The sequence below is a fragment of the Peromyscus maniculatus genome, chromosome 2 (assembly GCF_049852395.1).
Source record: "Peromyscus maniculatus bairdii isolate BWxNUB_F1_BW_parent chromosome 2, HU_Pman_BW_mat_3.1, whole genome shotgun sequence".
Lineage (NCBI taxonomy): Eukaryota > Metazoa > Chordata > Mammalia > Rodentia > Cricetidae > Peromyscus > Peromyscus maniculatus.
The window spans coordinates 123,182,194-123,196,853 of NC_134853.1; the positions used below are offsets into that span (position 1 = coordinate 123,182,194).

Consider the following 14,660-nt stretch of genomic DNA (forward strand, 5'->3'; position numbering starts at 1 on the left):
GGAGGGCAACAAAAGATCCTTCTCTACAAAGAAACAGTTTAGTTTCTCAACGCTAGTAGAGTTCTCTCCCAAGGCAAGTTTGCAATGGGCATCTTTATATTTTTACTTGTTAAAAAGTATGAGCCAGGCAGGTTGGCAAGAAAACAAGTTCAAGGGACTACGCATATGCCTGCAGCCTTGGAAAGTTGCCCATCCCAGACCACTAGGCTTCCGAGATGCTCTGTCTGGGGAGTCTTATAAGCCCTGGTACATATTAGGTTGCTGTGGCACCTGCTCTGCCCTTCACCCAGGGATCCTCACGTGCAGCTTCCTCTCAGAGCTTGTGTGGAGTCGGAAAGCAGCTTCGATCAGCAGCCTCGATGGTGACATCATGCCCCTGCATTCTGTCATTTCTCCTTCTGTTACAAGTACAGCTACCGGGCCATCTGCTACCTCCTCTCTGTTTATTCAAGGTGGCACTTTGTGTCCCCTGAGGATCATTCAAGAGTGGTCACAGACTGACTCTTTCATACCAACTACACCTTTGGATAGGAACCAAACAGCCTTCCATTACCCAGCATGCCATTCTGGAACTGAGGATGAGAGAAGCCTGGAAAGCCTGAGGCTCTAAAGAGATGGAGTGGGAAAACATGGGTCTTCCAGGGCTCCTTCTGGCAACTAGAGTCGCTGTCCCTTCTCTGTGGTCTTTGTGTGGTTTCAGTTGCCCATCATAAAAAATGGTTAAAAAATATGAAATGGAAAAGTCTAGAAATAAACATTCCATGAGTTTTAAATAAATTTTATTATAATACTTCCTATTTCAATAAATTCTTGTGTGGTGGTGTGTGTGTGTGTGCACGTGTTCATTTAAATGCATATGTACACATGCTTTTGCAGGACAGAGGTCCACATTAGATGTCTTCCTTAATAACTCTGCACCTTATTTCTTGACACAGATGTTATCGGCAAACCTGGGACTCACTGTTGTGCATTGACTAGCTGGCCAGAGAGCTTTCAGGATCCACATCTGTACCTCCACAGTGTTGGGATTACAGGTGTGCCCATGCACCTGGTTTTCCACATAGGTGCTGGGGCTCCAGAATCAGTTCTCTGTGTTTTTACATGAAGAATTTTATCAACAGAGCCATGTCTCCATTTCTACAGTATAGTTTTAGAATTGTCTTGCTGTTAGTCAATGTGACTCTCTTACCATTGCTGATTTACAAACTTTACCATCCATGTGTCTATGTAGAAGAAAACACATATGTATATATAGATCTGGCTACCATCTGCTCTTTCAGGCATCTGCTGAGGGTCTCGGGGTGTGTCCCCTCCATCTGAATGACTATGGGGAAACCAGTAATCTAGCATATTTCCTTAAACAAAATATGGATGGTTTTTTCCCTTTGGTATGTACCTTCAATGTAATAGAATTGGATTATATAACTTAAATAACTTGCACAGGTGTTAGGATTAAATGAAATTATATATCAGAAAGCACCTTATAAATTTAAGAACTAGAAGAAACCCCTCATCCCCACCCCCCCACACACACAAAGTAGATTAGGATTAGTGAGGAGGTTGTGGCAGCTGGTTAAACATGATGGAAGCTGCCTCTTGTGGTTGAACTGGATGAAAGACCATCTCCAGCTCTACATCCCACACTTCTTTCACAATCTCTATGCAAAGCTCCGACAGCAGAGCAGCAAGCGTCTGAGAGGAACTGGGAGAGGTGGTTACTGTCCATTTGACACCAAGGGAAGCTGTGGATGCAAAAGGAACACATCTGGAATGGTTGAAGCATATGTGGGAAGGACACACTACTCCAGGGAAACAGCAGGATGGGTCAGAGACAAGGCACAAAATCCACACGGCTCCTGTTTGTGTTCAAGATCAGAGCTTTTAAAATAACCCTGGGCCTGAGGGCACCTTCCTGAGTGAGGGGCACTGATCGGAATCTCCCTGGCACTCTTCTGTGAAACTCAATGGTGGTATTCTTCTCCAGAGGCCTGGCTCTGCAGCCTGAGACAGTAATTTGGTGTTATCAGATTAATTAAGTCATTTATGTGGCTAAATTTACATATGAATATTAAATATCAGGCCGGGCCTCTCTAATCAGACAGCCAGTGTTTTCAGGATAACACTTTGTTCCCAAAACATTCAGAAATATGCAAATTGTATCTTTAATGAGGCTGATATTTATGTGAGGAAGAACTCTTCCAGCTAGGAAGACTCATTCCCATGATATCTTCGTCTGGCACCCAGAGGTGTGCTAGATGCCCCCCTCTGGCATTGCTCATCATCAACAAGGTTTTTTTCTCCTCCTTGCTTCTCATTCTGAATCTGTCACAGTTGGTCAGGCTGCTGAGAGGTCATGAGCTTTGCCCTTCAGCCCAAATTTTGGGTTACTATTTATTATGTGTAAACCCAGGTAATAAGTGGAGTTTGTGGGATTCAGCTTCTTCTGGACAAAATGGGAAGGACCATAACCAAGACCTGTTCTGTAGACTAAAGCTCTCTGCAAGGCTTTACCGGGTGAGCCTGGCCCTCAGTGCCCACCACCTGTAAATTCTCTGTGTATGCAAACTGTCCTCTGCAGTGCTCACGTGACCAGACTTTGCCTGCTTTCTTTTCCAGCTTTGATGTGGAAAATGGCCCTTCCCCAGGTCGGAGCCCGCTGGACCCTCAGGCCAGTTCTTCCTCCGGGCTGGTGCTTCACGCCACGTTTCCTGGGCACAGCCAACGCAGAGAGTCCTTCCTCTACAGATCCGACAGTGACTATGACTTGTCACCGAAAGCGATGTCAAGGAACTCATCACTTCCAAGCGAGCAGTAAGTAAAACCCTTCCTGTTCCTCTCTGGGTTCCAGCCCCACGAACTACCTCATCCTTAACCCTACTGCAGCAGCAGCAGCAACTGTTGCCAACTCAAGGCAGGAAGCAGAGAAAGCTGAACAAGGACTTGCAGAATTTTGACTAGGGTCTCCAGAGTGTAAAAACAAACCAAAACCCTTAAACACAGTGTTCAGTTCACATCTGTTAGCTGAAAACTTTCACTGGGTTTATTTCCTGAATTGCTGAATCATTTATGGGATGAAAAACTTGGCACATTTTGCAAATCACACTTGAATATGTGGGCATATGAGGCTTTGGACCAAAACAAAAATGTTGGTTGGTACGTGCATTCTCACTAACTGGCCTTTGCTCAGTGGCATTTAGCTTAGGTGTTATCCAGCCACATGCCTGTATTTTACCATTCACACTTATCCACTGCCTGGCTTCTTGATGAGACACAGAACAGCCAACACACAGACGATATTTTTGTTTTGCTGATAGTAATTGCAGATAACTGGTTTTTATTTAAAGAATGACAACTGGTTTGTATTGCCTGTTTATTACATTTCTGAACCCAAATAAAATTGGTTGCTGAAACCCATGACTTAAAAGGTTTCTGGGCACACACTAATTGCTTTTAACATTGTATGTTATAAAAAAATATCAGAAACTCCCTAAAATTTCCAGTCTGGAAAAGTCCACTGGGTTCTTGTCCTCTGTTAAAAAAAAAAAAAAACCAAAAAACAAGATCTCATTCCTTAAGAGTTGCACACATGCACACTGACCTCCAGAGCACAGGAGGCAACTCACATTGAATGGGCATGTGCTGAGGGCCAGGTTCCTTTACACGTGCTATCTGCTAGCCTAACATCCAGACCTTAGACACTGCCAAGCCTACGTAGTCTGGATCTTATCATGGGAGAGCAAAGGAAACACAGTGAGCTCAAAGTAAGCACAGATCCATTCTCATGCCATTTTATAAACAAACGGCTAGCTTTGGAATATATGTATTTCCTCAATTAATTCTGACTCTCCTAATTCCTCAACTCATTCCAACCCTCACAATGAGTCTCCAGGTCACTCAGCCTTTACAGAACAGGCTAATTAAACTCCAGGTTAAATTCTACTGTTTCCTTGTGTGGGATAAAAAATGATATAGAGATTTTAAATTTGAAGATAATTTAAAACTTACAAGCCAGCTTAGTCTCCAGGTGATGAAACTACAGTTCTGAGTATCTCTGCAGCCAGCACCCCTGTTACGTGTTTTACCTTTTTGTAATTTCACTGACCAGTAAAACATTCCCCCAAGTTTACAAGTTTACCTATTCAGCATTGCCAGCTTCAGTTCGAGACAAACAAGAATGTGTGAAAACCATCTAGCATCATTCTTACTTTTTAACTTTGTTATTTCTATTAGTCTTTCTCCTCTCTCTCTCTCTCTCTCTCTCTCTCTCTCTCTCTCTCTCTCTCTCTCTCTCTCTCTCTCTCTCTCTCTTCTCTCTCTCTCTCTCTCAACTCATGTTGCATGCACATGAGTATGTGGATGACGATGTGGAGGCCAGAGCAGGATGTCAGGAGTTTTTCTTTACTCTCTTTTTGCCTTTAGACAGTGTCCCTCACCACACTGAAGGGTCACAGTTTGGGGCTAGGCTTGCTGGCCAGTGAGCTTTTGAGATCTGCTTGTCTCTACCCACCAAACTTTGGGTTATAGTCACACTCAGCCATGCCTAGGATTTTATGTTGATGCTGAGGAGTTAAACCTTGTCCTCATTTGCAGAGAAAGCACTCTTCTCAATGAGCAAATTCCCTTTTTAAAGACGATTACTATAAGAAGGAAGAACATATTCCCACAATAAAGATAAGCCCTTCTTAGGATGGCACGGGTTAACTAATAACCCCTCCTTATTCAGAATACTGATATCAAGATATATTAAAATCTTTCTGCAGCATGAGGGCAAAGGGTTTTGTTTTGAAAATATTTAAACATAACTATAAAATCTTTTGTGTTTCCCAGCTAAGGACTTTATTCTTCTCCATATGAGAAGTTGTAGAGTTTAAATAATGTCCATTTTATTTTCTTGTGGTACCTTATTTGGTCAGAGCCACATTGGAAAATTCAGTTTCACACTGATGTTCACATCTAAACTAAAGTGATGCTCTTAAAAAAAAAACTTTTTAAATATCTGTTCTAGGAATATACATTTTCCTTTATCTGACTCCACTGCAATCTTTGTTTTATTTTTTAAAACATTTTAAATGTTTTATTAATTTTATTTTATGTATATGAATATTTTGCCTGGATGGATATCTGCGCACCACATTTGTTCAGTGTCAGTGGAGGCCAAATGGGAGCATTGTATTCCTGGGAATGAGGCATCATGTGGGCACTGGGGATCAAACCAGGTCCTCTGGAAAAGCAGCTGGTGCTCATAAGCACTGAGGCGTCTCTCCCGCCCCATGAAGTAAGTCAGGCTCTTTAAAACCCTTTCTCCTGATTATCACTGTGCAGGAAGAAGTGAAATCAGAACAGGACCAGTAGCCAGTTCCCTCCCACTGCTCCTGTCTCTGCAGAAGAGACCTCGCTGAAGAGAAGGGGTCAAGGCAGCGCAGGCACCTTGATGCAAAGGCCTCTGGGGTGGCTCCGAATGGCCTTTCTAATTGGAGCTCCTCCAGTCTAGCCCAGATCAGTCATGAATTCAAATTCAGACAAGAGTGAAAAGCTTTGCATAATCCTGCTATGTTAAATGCTAGCACCAGGAAAATGCTGGCTTTGAAATGTTTCTTACATGAATTGTCTCAGTAGAGTCAATGGAAACGACTTACAGGTTAGGTGAGAGTAGGTGAATGAGTTTAAAAAATGTGAACAGAAGTTTTTAAATGGCTTCAACTTTTTGCAACAAAGAATAGATTGCAATGAGTCTTTCTAGTAAAAGAAGACAGAGTCCTCTCCAGGTCCCCAAAGGCAAGCTCAACTGTGCTCCTGGATGTGGTAATCTCTTGGTCTCTGCTCAGTTCCTGGGCTGTAGTCATTTCTAAACGAATGCCTTCACGTACTGTGGTACAGGTTTCTCAGTGGGAACCCAAATTACTGGAAATTAGCAAGAGCAGTTTTCTTTAAAAAAAAAAATTAAATAAAAATAAACTGACAGCAGTTGCTCTCCAAAAAGAGTTTCAACAGCCAACCTGTAAAGCCACAGGGGAGGAGGCACCATATTTTCCCCATTTGGTCATCCCATCTGCAAAGCCCCGGAGAGGAACCTATTAAAAGCTGACATGTGTGAAGGCCTATGTGTGTTCTCTAGAGAGTTGTCAAGGGAAATGTGACCTAAAAACCAGGATGAAGAGCACAACTGATAGACCACTTAAAGTTAAGACCTGTTTATTGATGGACTACCAAAAAGCACAGTGTGGTATCTAAGACTCAAGTTGGACCCACAGCTGTTTCATTTGCTCACCGTGACTGTTAAGACATGGGATCTCTGTTATGGCACAACTTATCTGTAAGTAAAAACATACATTGATTAAGCCTTGCCTGTGTGCCATGTGCTAAAGTACTTTACATATATCCGTTAATTTAGGTTCTGTAGCCTCGGTGTGGTGGGATCTACAGTTTTGTCCGTTAAAGATGGATGAAAGCATGGGGCATGGAATGAGAAGCAAGTCTTGAACCCAAGGAGTCCAGATGATGATGATCCAGTATAAAGACCCAGGATATAAACTACATGAGGCCCCAAAGGAGAATATTAAGCTCTGATTTGCCTGCCTTTCTAGCTTTTAATATACACCATGCTTAACCTTTCTTTTAGTGAATGTTTACTTACATGGGAGCATTTCACTAATAAATAAGGCAGTTTCTGTGCCTTTAAAAATCTAAAGGATTAAAAAGTCAGTTAGTGGCTTTAATACCTTCAGAAATAAAGTCAAGACTAGAGAGCCTTTGGAATGCTTGGCCAGGCAGGGTGAGTGGTCTACTGCAAGAGGTCTAGATGAGCTAGAGAATGGATAGGAGGGCTGGGGGGGTGTGCACTCCAGCCTTAGGAAAGGCCGAGGAGAGCTGAGGCTGGTGAAGCCACAGGCTCCTTGTTGTGCAAGACCTGGAAGTTGTTCTTCATGCTGCAGGCAAGCAGTGGGGAGCTCCAGTGGCCTGAGGGGAGAGCAGCAAGAGGTGTTTGAGTTTGAAAACAAGCTCAGGAGGAAGGACGAGCTGAAGAAGGAACATAACTGAATGAGCAGCTGGGGGGCAGCTTAGGTCTCCCATGTATGCAATGTCAAGAACAGGGACCTGCTGCAGAGAAGTCGGCAGGCAAGTAATAAATATTTGCACATTGGGACTGATGGAGCTTAGTGGATGATTGTGGGAGGAAGCAGGGGAAGTTTCCCACTGGCCAACATGATAGATGACTGACTGCCTCATTCCCTGACAATTAGGCACTTCCTTCTATTACCTGCAGTAATGTCCATGAAAGCATTTTATGAGTGTACTATACAATAGAAAGACAAGTTCTCTAGACTGCAGTAGAGACAGGCATACATATCTCAAAGATGCTGTTACCAGGCAGAAGACAGACAGGCAATATAGCTTGCTATAATAAAAGCCCACTAACGATGCCCATTGCAAAATAAATAGAATGCTTTTATCTGCCAAGAAAGATACCCCATTTCTCACAGACCCTTATTTGCAGATGAAGAAGCTGAAACATGGCTTGCCTAACTCTCATGGGTAATAATAAAGTATCTGAGAAACAAGACAATGCAGGCTAGAGCCAGAATATGTGTTCCCAGTGAGCACACTTCTAATCTGTAGAAGACAGGCTGAAATCAACTACCAGCCCAACACAAGACAATTCCACATACAATTAAAAATAAATTCAAAGTAAATTAATGAAACTCACAATCTAGTGGTAAGAAGCAGCAATTTTGCTTTCTAAAAAGCTGTTTTGTGGTTAAGATTTTACCCCCACTTTTAATTCCAAGAGGGCTCATGCTTAGACTATAATAGTGTAATGTTCTGATTCTGTCACTAGAGGGTGCTTGTGTAACGGTTCTGAATATTTCACTTTGTTCCAGAGAGGGCACACAGCCTTTCTCTAATGATCTAGGAAATGTTAAAAGTAAATAAATAAATAGTTTCCGTAGTCAAATATTTTGCTATTGCAATTTCAGTTTATTCCTAATTTGTAAAATAGCACAATATGATTTCAAAATAGTTCTGTAACCTGAAAAGGTTTGGTTTCTTCTCTGATTCTTGTTCTAAATCTGTTCATTTCTCTAGCAGCATCTGACCTACAGCATTTAGTTAGTTGCTCAAATGCTCTTAGAGAGCCAGGGCAGACAATTTGCCAATCTACTCCTGTTTCTGAATATCCTGCTGTTCCCAACTTCCAAAGTCCCCTGAACAAGCCACGGTGACATTGTGCTATAGTGGCCTTCCTCTCTTTAATTGTCAGCTTATAGTCTGACTCCCTCTCCAGATCACTTGCTTAACATCAGCTCTATGTGAGGTGGTGTGTCTGAATCTCCCTGTACGATTTGACCCCCCAGCTCTATGCCTGGTGGTGTGTCTGTCTCCCTAAATGATTTGATTTCCACCAGATATTTAAACTCCAGAAATCCAGGAGCCACACAAGATCTGCTTGACTCCAAGTCAATTTCCCTGTGCTCCAACTCACCCTTGCATGTTATGAACCATGCCTGCTTCATCTCAAAAATCTCAACAGACAGCAAGATCTTTCACCCATCTGGACATTGGCCATATGAAAACACAGGCCGTTGGGGTGCAAGTCACCGCATGCCATTTGTAATATAACTGTTTCTGGCTCTCCCTTCAGCCCCTTGCTGGAAGCCCTGAGCTTCTTCTTTGGCTTGCTTTACCTATATATAGTGCTGTGAACAAAGCCGTCCCCAGCCACTTCTCTAACTATCCCTGCTCCCTTGAGAAGCCTAACTCTGTGGTTTTAAACCCTCCTTCACACCACCTCCCTGGTCCATAATGCCACCTGGGTGTCTCCGAGCACCTTGAACTCAACATGTACCCCAAAGTTCCATAAGTACCATGAAAACCCCCAACTCCTCTGCACGTTTCTTGTTTCCGCTCATGACCATTTTCTCTGATGCTCTTTTTTTTTTTTTTTTTTTTTTTTTTAATGAAAATACTATTTCCTTATGCAAGCAAATGCTAGATTCTGAAGAGATCCCTGGCGTCTCTTCAGCATGTGATTTCCTGCTCCTTTCTTGGCTGCATCAACTCTTTCTCTTTGCCAGGAACCCTCCTGCCATCCCTCCCGGGGCTCTCCCTGCCATTCCATCCCACGGCATCCACAGCATTTTGCCTTTTAAAACACTTTTCCAGTCTGTCTGTCTCACTTCCCACTTCACTGAAGACTGCCATTGGCCCACCTGGTCCTGTTGAGTGAATCATCAGCACTGCAGGCCCTGTGCCCCATATCTCAGATGCATGCCACCTTTTAACCTTATTCTCTACATAAGCCATAGTTAATGTGCTCTAACAGCCACCAATGAGCGTGCTCACTGCTTTCCCATTTTAGATCCTCTGTTATTACCATTTCTCTCATAGATGGCATCTATCACCTCGGCCTTCTTACAGACTATGTCCCTAAAAGTCCATCTCAAACACTGCTGACTCAGCCAAGCCCTTCTTAGTTCCACTAACCTATAGTTAATTTCTCTATTGCGTTATTTGTGTTTCTCTTTCTGTGTTTATGCGTATTGTAACTTTAAACATATTTTTGGTCTCCCTTATTGTGTTTTGACTTGAGAGGTTGTGGTTTCTGCACAATTTGATTTGTCAACTATGTAGCAAGTCTCGGAAAATAAGAACTATAATGTTTAAAGCACAGAGTTGGGGCAGCAAAGGGGCTCGGATCTCCCACTTACCGGCTGTGTGCTAGTTAGTGGCTACTGGCTTGTTATCATCTGCAATGTGCTTGCCTCACAGCTGCATTGCCAGTGTTAAAGTGAGCTGATGTACACAAAGGCCAGTCACAGAAAGAGGCTTCCTCCTTGTCAGCTTGTTTCCGTTTTCTTCTCACTGTCCAAACTGGGCCCAACAAGAAATTTCAGAGAATCCTTAGCTAAAGACAAAGGTGGAAACTCCCACATTAACAAAGCACCTTGCTAAAAGCCCTCATCAGAGAAGAGTAGATACTAGATGCATGGGCTCGGCAGCTCTGAAACCTGACTTCACAGGGTGCTTGGTACCAGGCAGGTGCTTAATGATTATGGGGTACCCTCACATGATGGTGGATGAAGCACCACATTTTGGTGCGGTGATGAAGGACAGGAGGTAGGCCAGACAGGGAGGGGAGCTTGTTGCCATCAGTTTCCATGTTGCTGATTCACAGGGTGCCAGCAAATTAACCTAATGTTGTGACGGTGGCCGATGCGGTTTCTCAAACCTTCAACAGAGAGCTTGCTGAAGGCCGTCGTTAGCAGATTACGAAGGCAGATGCCAGGGCACGCAAAGTGCATTGCTGCAAGCACAGCTTTCACTGGTCCCCAGCCCAGGCTGATAAAGCAGGAGGCAGAGCGTAATTGGCTCTGCGGGACCAGATGAGTGTCACGGGTATTGCTTTACTAGGCTCAGTCTGCACATTCCCATTAAAATTTTTTCCTTGGGTACTTTAAGAGGGGGGGGAAAAGAGTATATTAAAAACAAAAAGTAATGGGATTCCCAGACAGAAATCTGTGTTTAAATGGTATTAAAGCTGTGGTTCAGATCAACAAAAGCCAGGAAATCCAGTGTTACCCTTTATCCAGACTGTTACACCATTTTTTCCAATGTGTAGTGTGCCTATGGGCAGCTCCCCCTCCCAACCGATTTGAGTTTCCTGGCTTTGGCAACTCAAATCCACGAGTCACTTTGAATTATAGGACTCTGGGCCTGCCAGTTAATGGAAATATATGCCCTGAGGACACACGCTTACTTGCCAAAGCTTTTAGACGGAATCACTGTAAGGCTGGGAATCATGATCTGGGTGCTGTGTCTTCTTTGGAGTTCATGGGCTCCTGCCATCCTGCCACGCAGAAGGGTTGCTGGAGCAGATGGGTTTCTGACACTGGTGAACTTTAGTGTAACTTGTGTGTCACAGTTGAAATTCATCTGTTCTGCTTCTTTTTCTCTTCTCACCAGGCACGGCGATGACCTGATCGTCACTCCGTTTGCCCAGGTATGTACGTATCACCCTTGTCCCCAATCTGTCACCGGTGTGGTTTTTAAATGCAGTCCTTTGACCCTAACCAGTTTTGAAACATTCTCCTTGCAGGTTCTCGCCAGCTTGCGAAGTGTAAGAAACAACTTCACTCTGCTCACAAACCTCCATGGAGCTCCCAACAAGTAAGCAGTTACAATTCCTCCCACAAAAGCCCAAAACACCGAAGAACACTAAACACAAACTTTGCCTTGTAATCTGCCCTCCATGCTAAGTCTCACTACACAGGGCATTTGAAAATATAAAGTCGAAGGGTCACTAAGTTCACGTGTGTTTCAAAGACCATCATAGCCTCAGAGGGTCATAGAATCCATGATCTTGGAAGGGGTTAGGAGAGGGCCACAGGCCCATTCACTCAACCTGTTTTATAGAAGGAAAACTTGAGCCCTCGGGAACACAGCAACTAGCTTATGAATGCACTGTAGGTTGAAGAAACATTGAATCTAAAGCTTGACTCTCCCAGCTTTTCAGTCAGTAGACACCCATTGTTTATCTCCAAAGTCTCCCTGAAGCTATACAAATGTCATTTGTTTACCGTCATCCAGATTCTGAAAAAGGAGATGATGCAGATGGAGGGTAAAGCCGAATTTGCAGCAATGGCTTTCCTCTCACTGTCCTGTGGTTTGTACTTAAGCCTCCTTGCGAGAGGAAGTTGCATACCCCTGCAGAATCTCTCCCATCATGGTCTCTCACCAACTGTTCTGCAGTCTCCCACCAGAGTGCATTTTCTTCCATGCTATTTGTGTGATCAAGTCTCTCTCCTGCCTGGGCCTTGCAGTGAACCAGTCTTTAAGATCAAATATAGATGCTTATGCATTGTATCTAAGATGCCTCACAATCCAGATTAAGTTAATGTGGTGGTGGAAAATTAATTGTGTTATATTTCGAACGAGTAGAGTTGAACATTCCTAATCTAAAAATCCAAAATTCAGACTCTTTGAATTCTGATATGATGCCAAGAATTAAAAGATCCATATCTGGTCTCTGGTGATAGGCTGTACATAGTTTCATTAAAAATACTGTGTAAGATTACCATCAAGTTATTTGTGGAAAGTGTGTGTGAAACAAATGAATTTTCTATTCAGTCTTGATTCTCTTCCCTAAGATTTCTCACCATGTAAATGAAGATATTCCAGAGTCTGAAACCTAACCAGAAAACAAATCTGAAATCCTCAACACACAGGGACACACAGACAATACGTGGAACCTAAAGGCTTGGTTTTGGAGTTTGTGTCCTGTTTATTCATTTATTAATCCATTCCACCAGTATTTATTTCCTGCATACCATCATCCATTCATGCACGTACACAATTACACAAATACTTATTGGTCATTCACTTTATACCAAGCACTGATGATCTCATAGTGGTCCCCACAGAAAGGTCTCTGCCCTTTCACAGCTTATGTTCTAACAGGAAGTGGCTGTGATTAATCTGTGAACAGTCAGATTATGTCTCCAGCCACACGGGCTTGTGTTCAGCAACCAAGGTCTGGCAGCTTTCTGTCTATTCCTCTCCATCCTGATCATGGACTCTCTCTGCCTGAACTGTCTCCTCCTACCTTCCACTGTCTGCCTGGCCATATCTGGACATCTGTTATGATGAGTATCATCTTTCTCAACATGCTGACCCTGCCAAGCCTACCTGAGTGGTCTCCTTTTGGCCTAACAGTATGCTAATAACATCTCACACTGTCTTTATGGATCTTTGCCCATCACTAGACTGTGGTAGAATGTCTGACACATATTTTATGCTTCATAAACATCTCATGTGTCTATGTGTGAATATGTGTTTCTGAGCGAATAACTATTACAAGATAAATCACTAATTATTTAGAAAATTTCTGGGAAGTTTAGAAATTTCCTTACCCTTGTGTATTGTTCTCCATGTAATTGGTTTCTGTGACTATTCATGTTGGCCACATCATACAGTTCTACTGCTTGGGAATCATATACAAGAGCAAGTTAATTATCTTCTCTGGATCTCCGTTTCCTAAACTAAAAAGATGAGGTTTTTATGAGGATTAAATGACTTAATATTCATAAAGTTCTCAAAGTGGCATATACACAGTAGCTGTGAGCTATTATAATTGAGAACTTACTTTGTTGAACCTAGAAGGGTATTCATATCAATTATCTCAGCAATGATACCCACAAGCAGTAGTTGTGACAGATATTATTACTTCTACTTTATGGATAAGGAATCAAGACAGGATGAGATTAATGACCTGAATGTGACCAACTTCACAGCGCCTAGTGAGCAGCTGTTGTCCTTGAACACAACACCCCAACTCTCAATGGTGTGTCCTCTTATTCGGGACAACTGTTGAGTACTCTGGGTGCAGAAAGCAAGCCTGGATGGCTTGAACAGTTATGTAGGAGCAACTTCTGAAACAGAAGGCTATCAGTGAGACTAAAAGCAAACATTAACTAAGCCAGTCTCTTTAGGAATGAAGCACCTAGTCAGAATGTTACAGGTGGTGATAGGGAGAAGGGATGAGTGATGATGCCTGGGGCCAAACGAATGTGTTCCAAAGATCCCAGGAGAAGTGGGTACACATGGTGTTCTCAATGCTATTTGTTAGCATGAGTGTGGGTGTTCCTCCTCTGTGGGTAGTATTGGAGACAGCCTAGCCCTGCTGATTAATACGCTGAAGATAACTTTCTCAAGAACTGGGTCTTCAGATAGCCATGTATGTTCTGAATCACACAAAGTTCCAGGGATCAAGTATCTTGAGACCCTAAATGTCAAATACAGAATAGATCTAGAAACATTATCATTCTCAGACTGAGGACCAGCTCTCAAATCATGACCCATTATGTCACATTGGTCCAAGACAAGCCATATTTATAAGGGAGTATATCTCCAGCAGTTAGCCATCTGCATTTACTGATCTTCTGCAGATCCACATCTGTATTTTATAGAGTTAGTCTTGTTATTTATCTCAAGGCTTTTGATTCTTTTATTTTGAGATAGGTGTCCTTCTCTAGCCCCAGCTGACCTGGAACTCACTACCTTACTATGTGGCTCAGGCTGGTCTCAAACTCATGGCAATCCTTCTTTCTCAGCCTCTGAAGCACTGAAGATATAAGTGTAAGCTACTATGGCCAGCTTGGTTATTTCAAGTATCTCTTTATAATCAACATCGGGGGACAAAAATTTAAGAAAAGGCAGATTCCCAAGAGCTTCCCCAAGAAGAGCAGTGCCTCTGTGTAGCTCTGCCTAAGACCTGAGTGTTGGGTTAATTTAAGCCACAAATGGAGCAGCATGGCAGTGGTAGGTTGGAGAGTTGAGGGTCCATTGATACACTTTCACTGTACTGCTAGGTAACCAGTACCCATCAACAAATAAGAGAAGGAAGTGAAGGTGAGATTGTCTACCAGGGGTGCACATGGCCTACAGAGCGCATCCCCCATCCCACCCACGTACATTAGCTTATGTTAACAATTGAAGCTGTAAGATCCGTGGAATTTAGAAGTTGCTTTCTGGGATATTTAACGTGGGTTCCAGGGTGCCACTCCCTGTCTTGAATGTAGCATTTAAGCAGTAATTATGTCCTTGGAGTGGTTTTCATGAGACATCTGGCTAGCGTGGTTTATGATGTGAAAAGGAACTCCCAC

The 14,660-nt window shown here is 43.0% G+C and overlaps 1 protein-coding gene across 3 annotated transcripts in view; it reads left to right on the forward strand.

Moving 5' to 3' along the window:
* Nucleotides 1–14,660, forward strand: part of Pde4b (phosphodiesterase 4B) — a 580,180-nt gene that overhangs the window by 457,443 nt on the left and 108,077 nt on the right. For all 3 annotated transcript variants that reach the window (XM_006987174.4, XM_006987175.4, XM_016005678.3), the window contains 3 exons: nt 2,617–2,811; nt 10,963–10,999; nt 11,096–11,166. In XM_006987174.4, the coding sequence (XP_006987236.3) occupies nt 2,617–2,811; nt 10,963–10,999; nt 11,096–11,166 (303 nt within the window). The remainder of the gene's footprint in view (nt 1–2,616; nt 2,812–10,962; nt 11,000–11,095; nt 11,167–14,660) is intronic.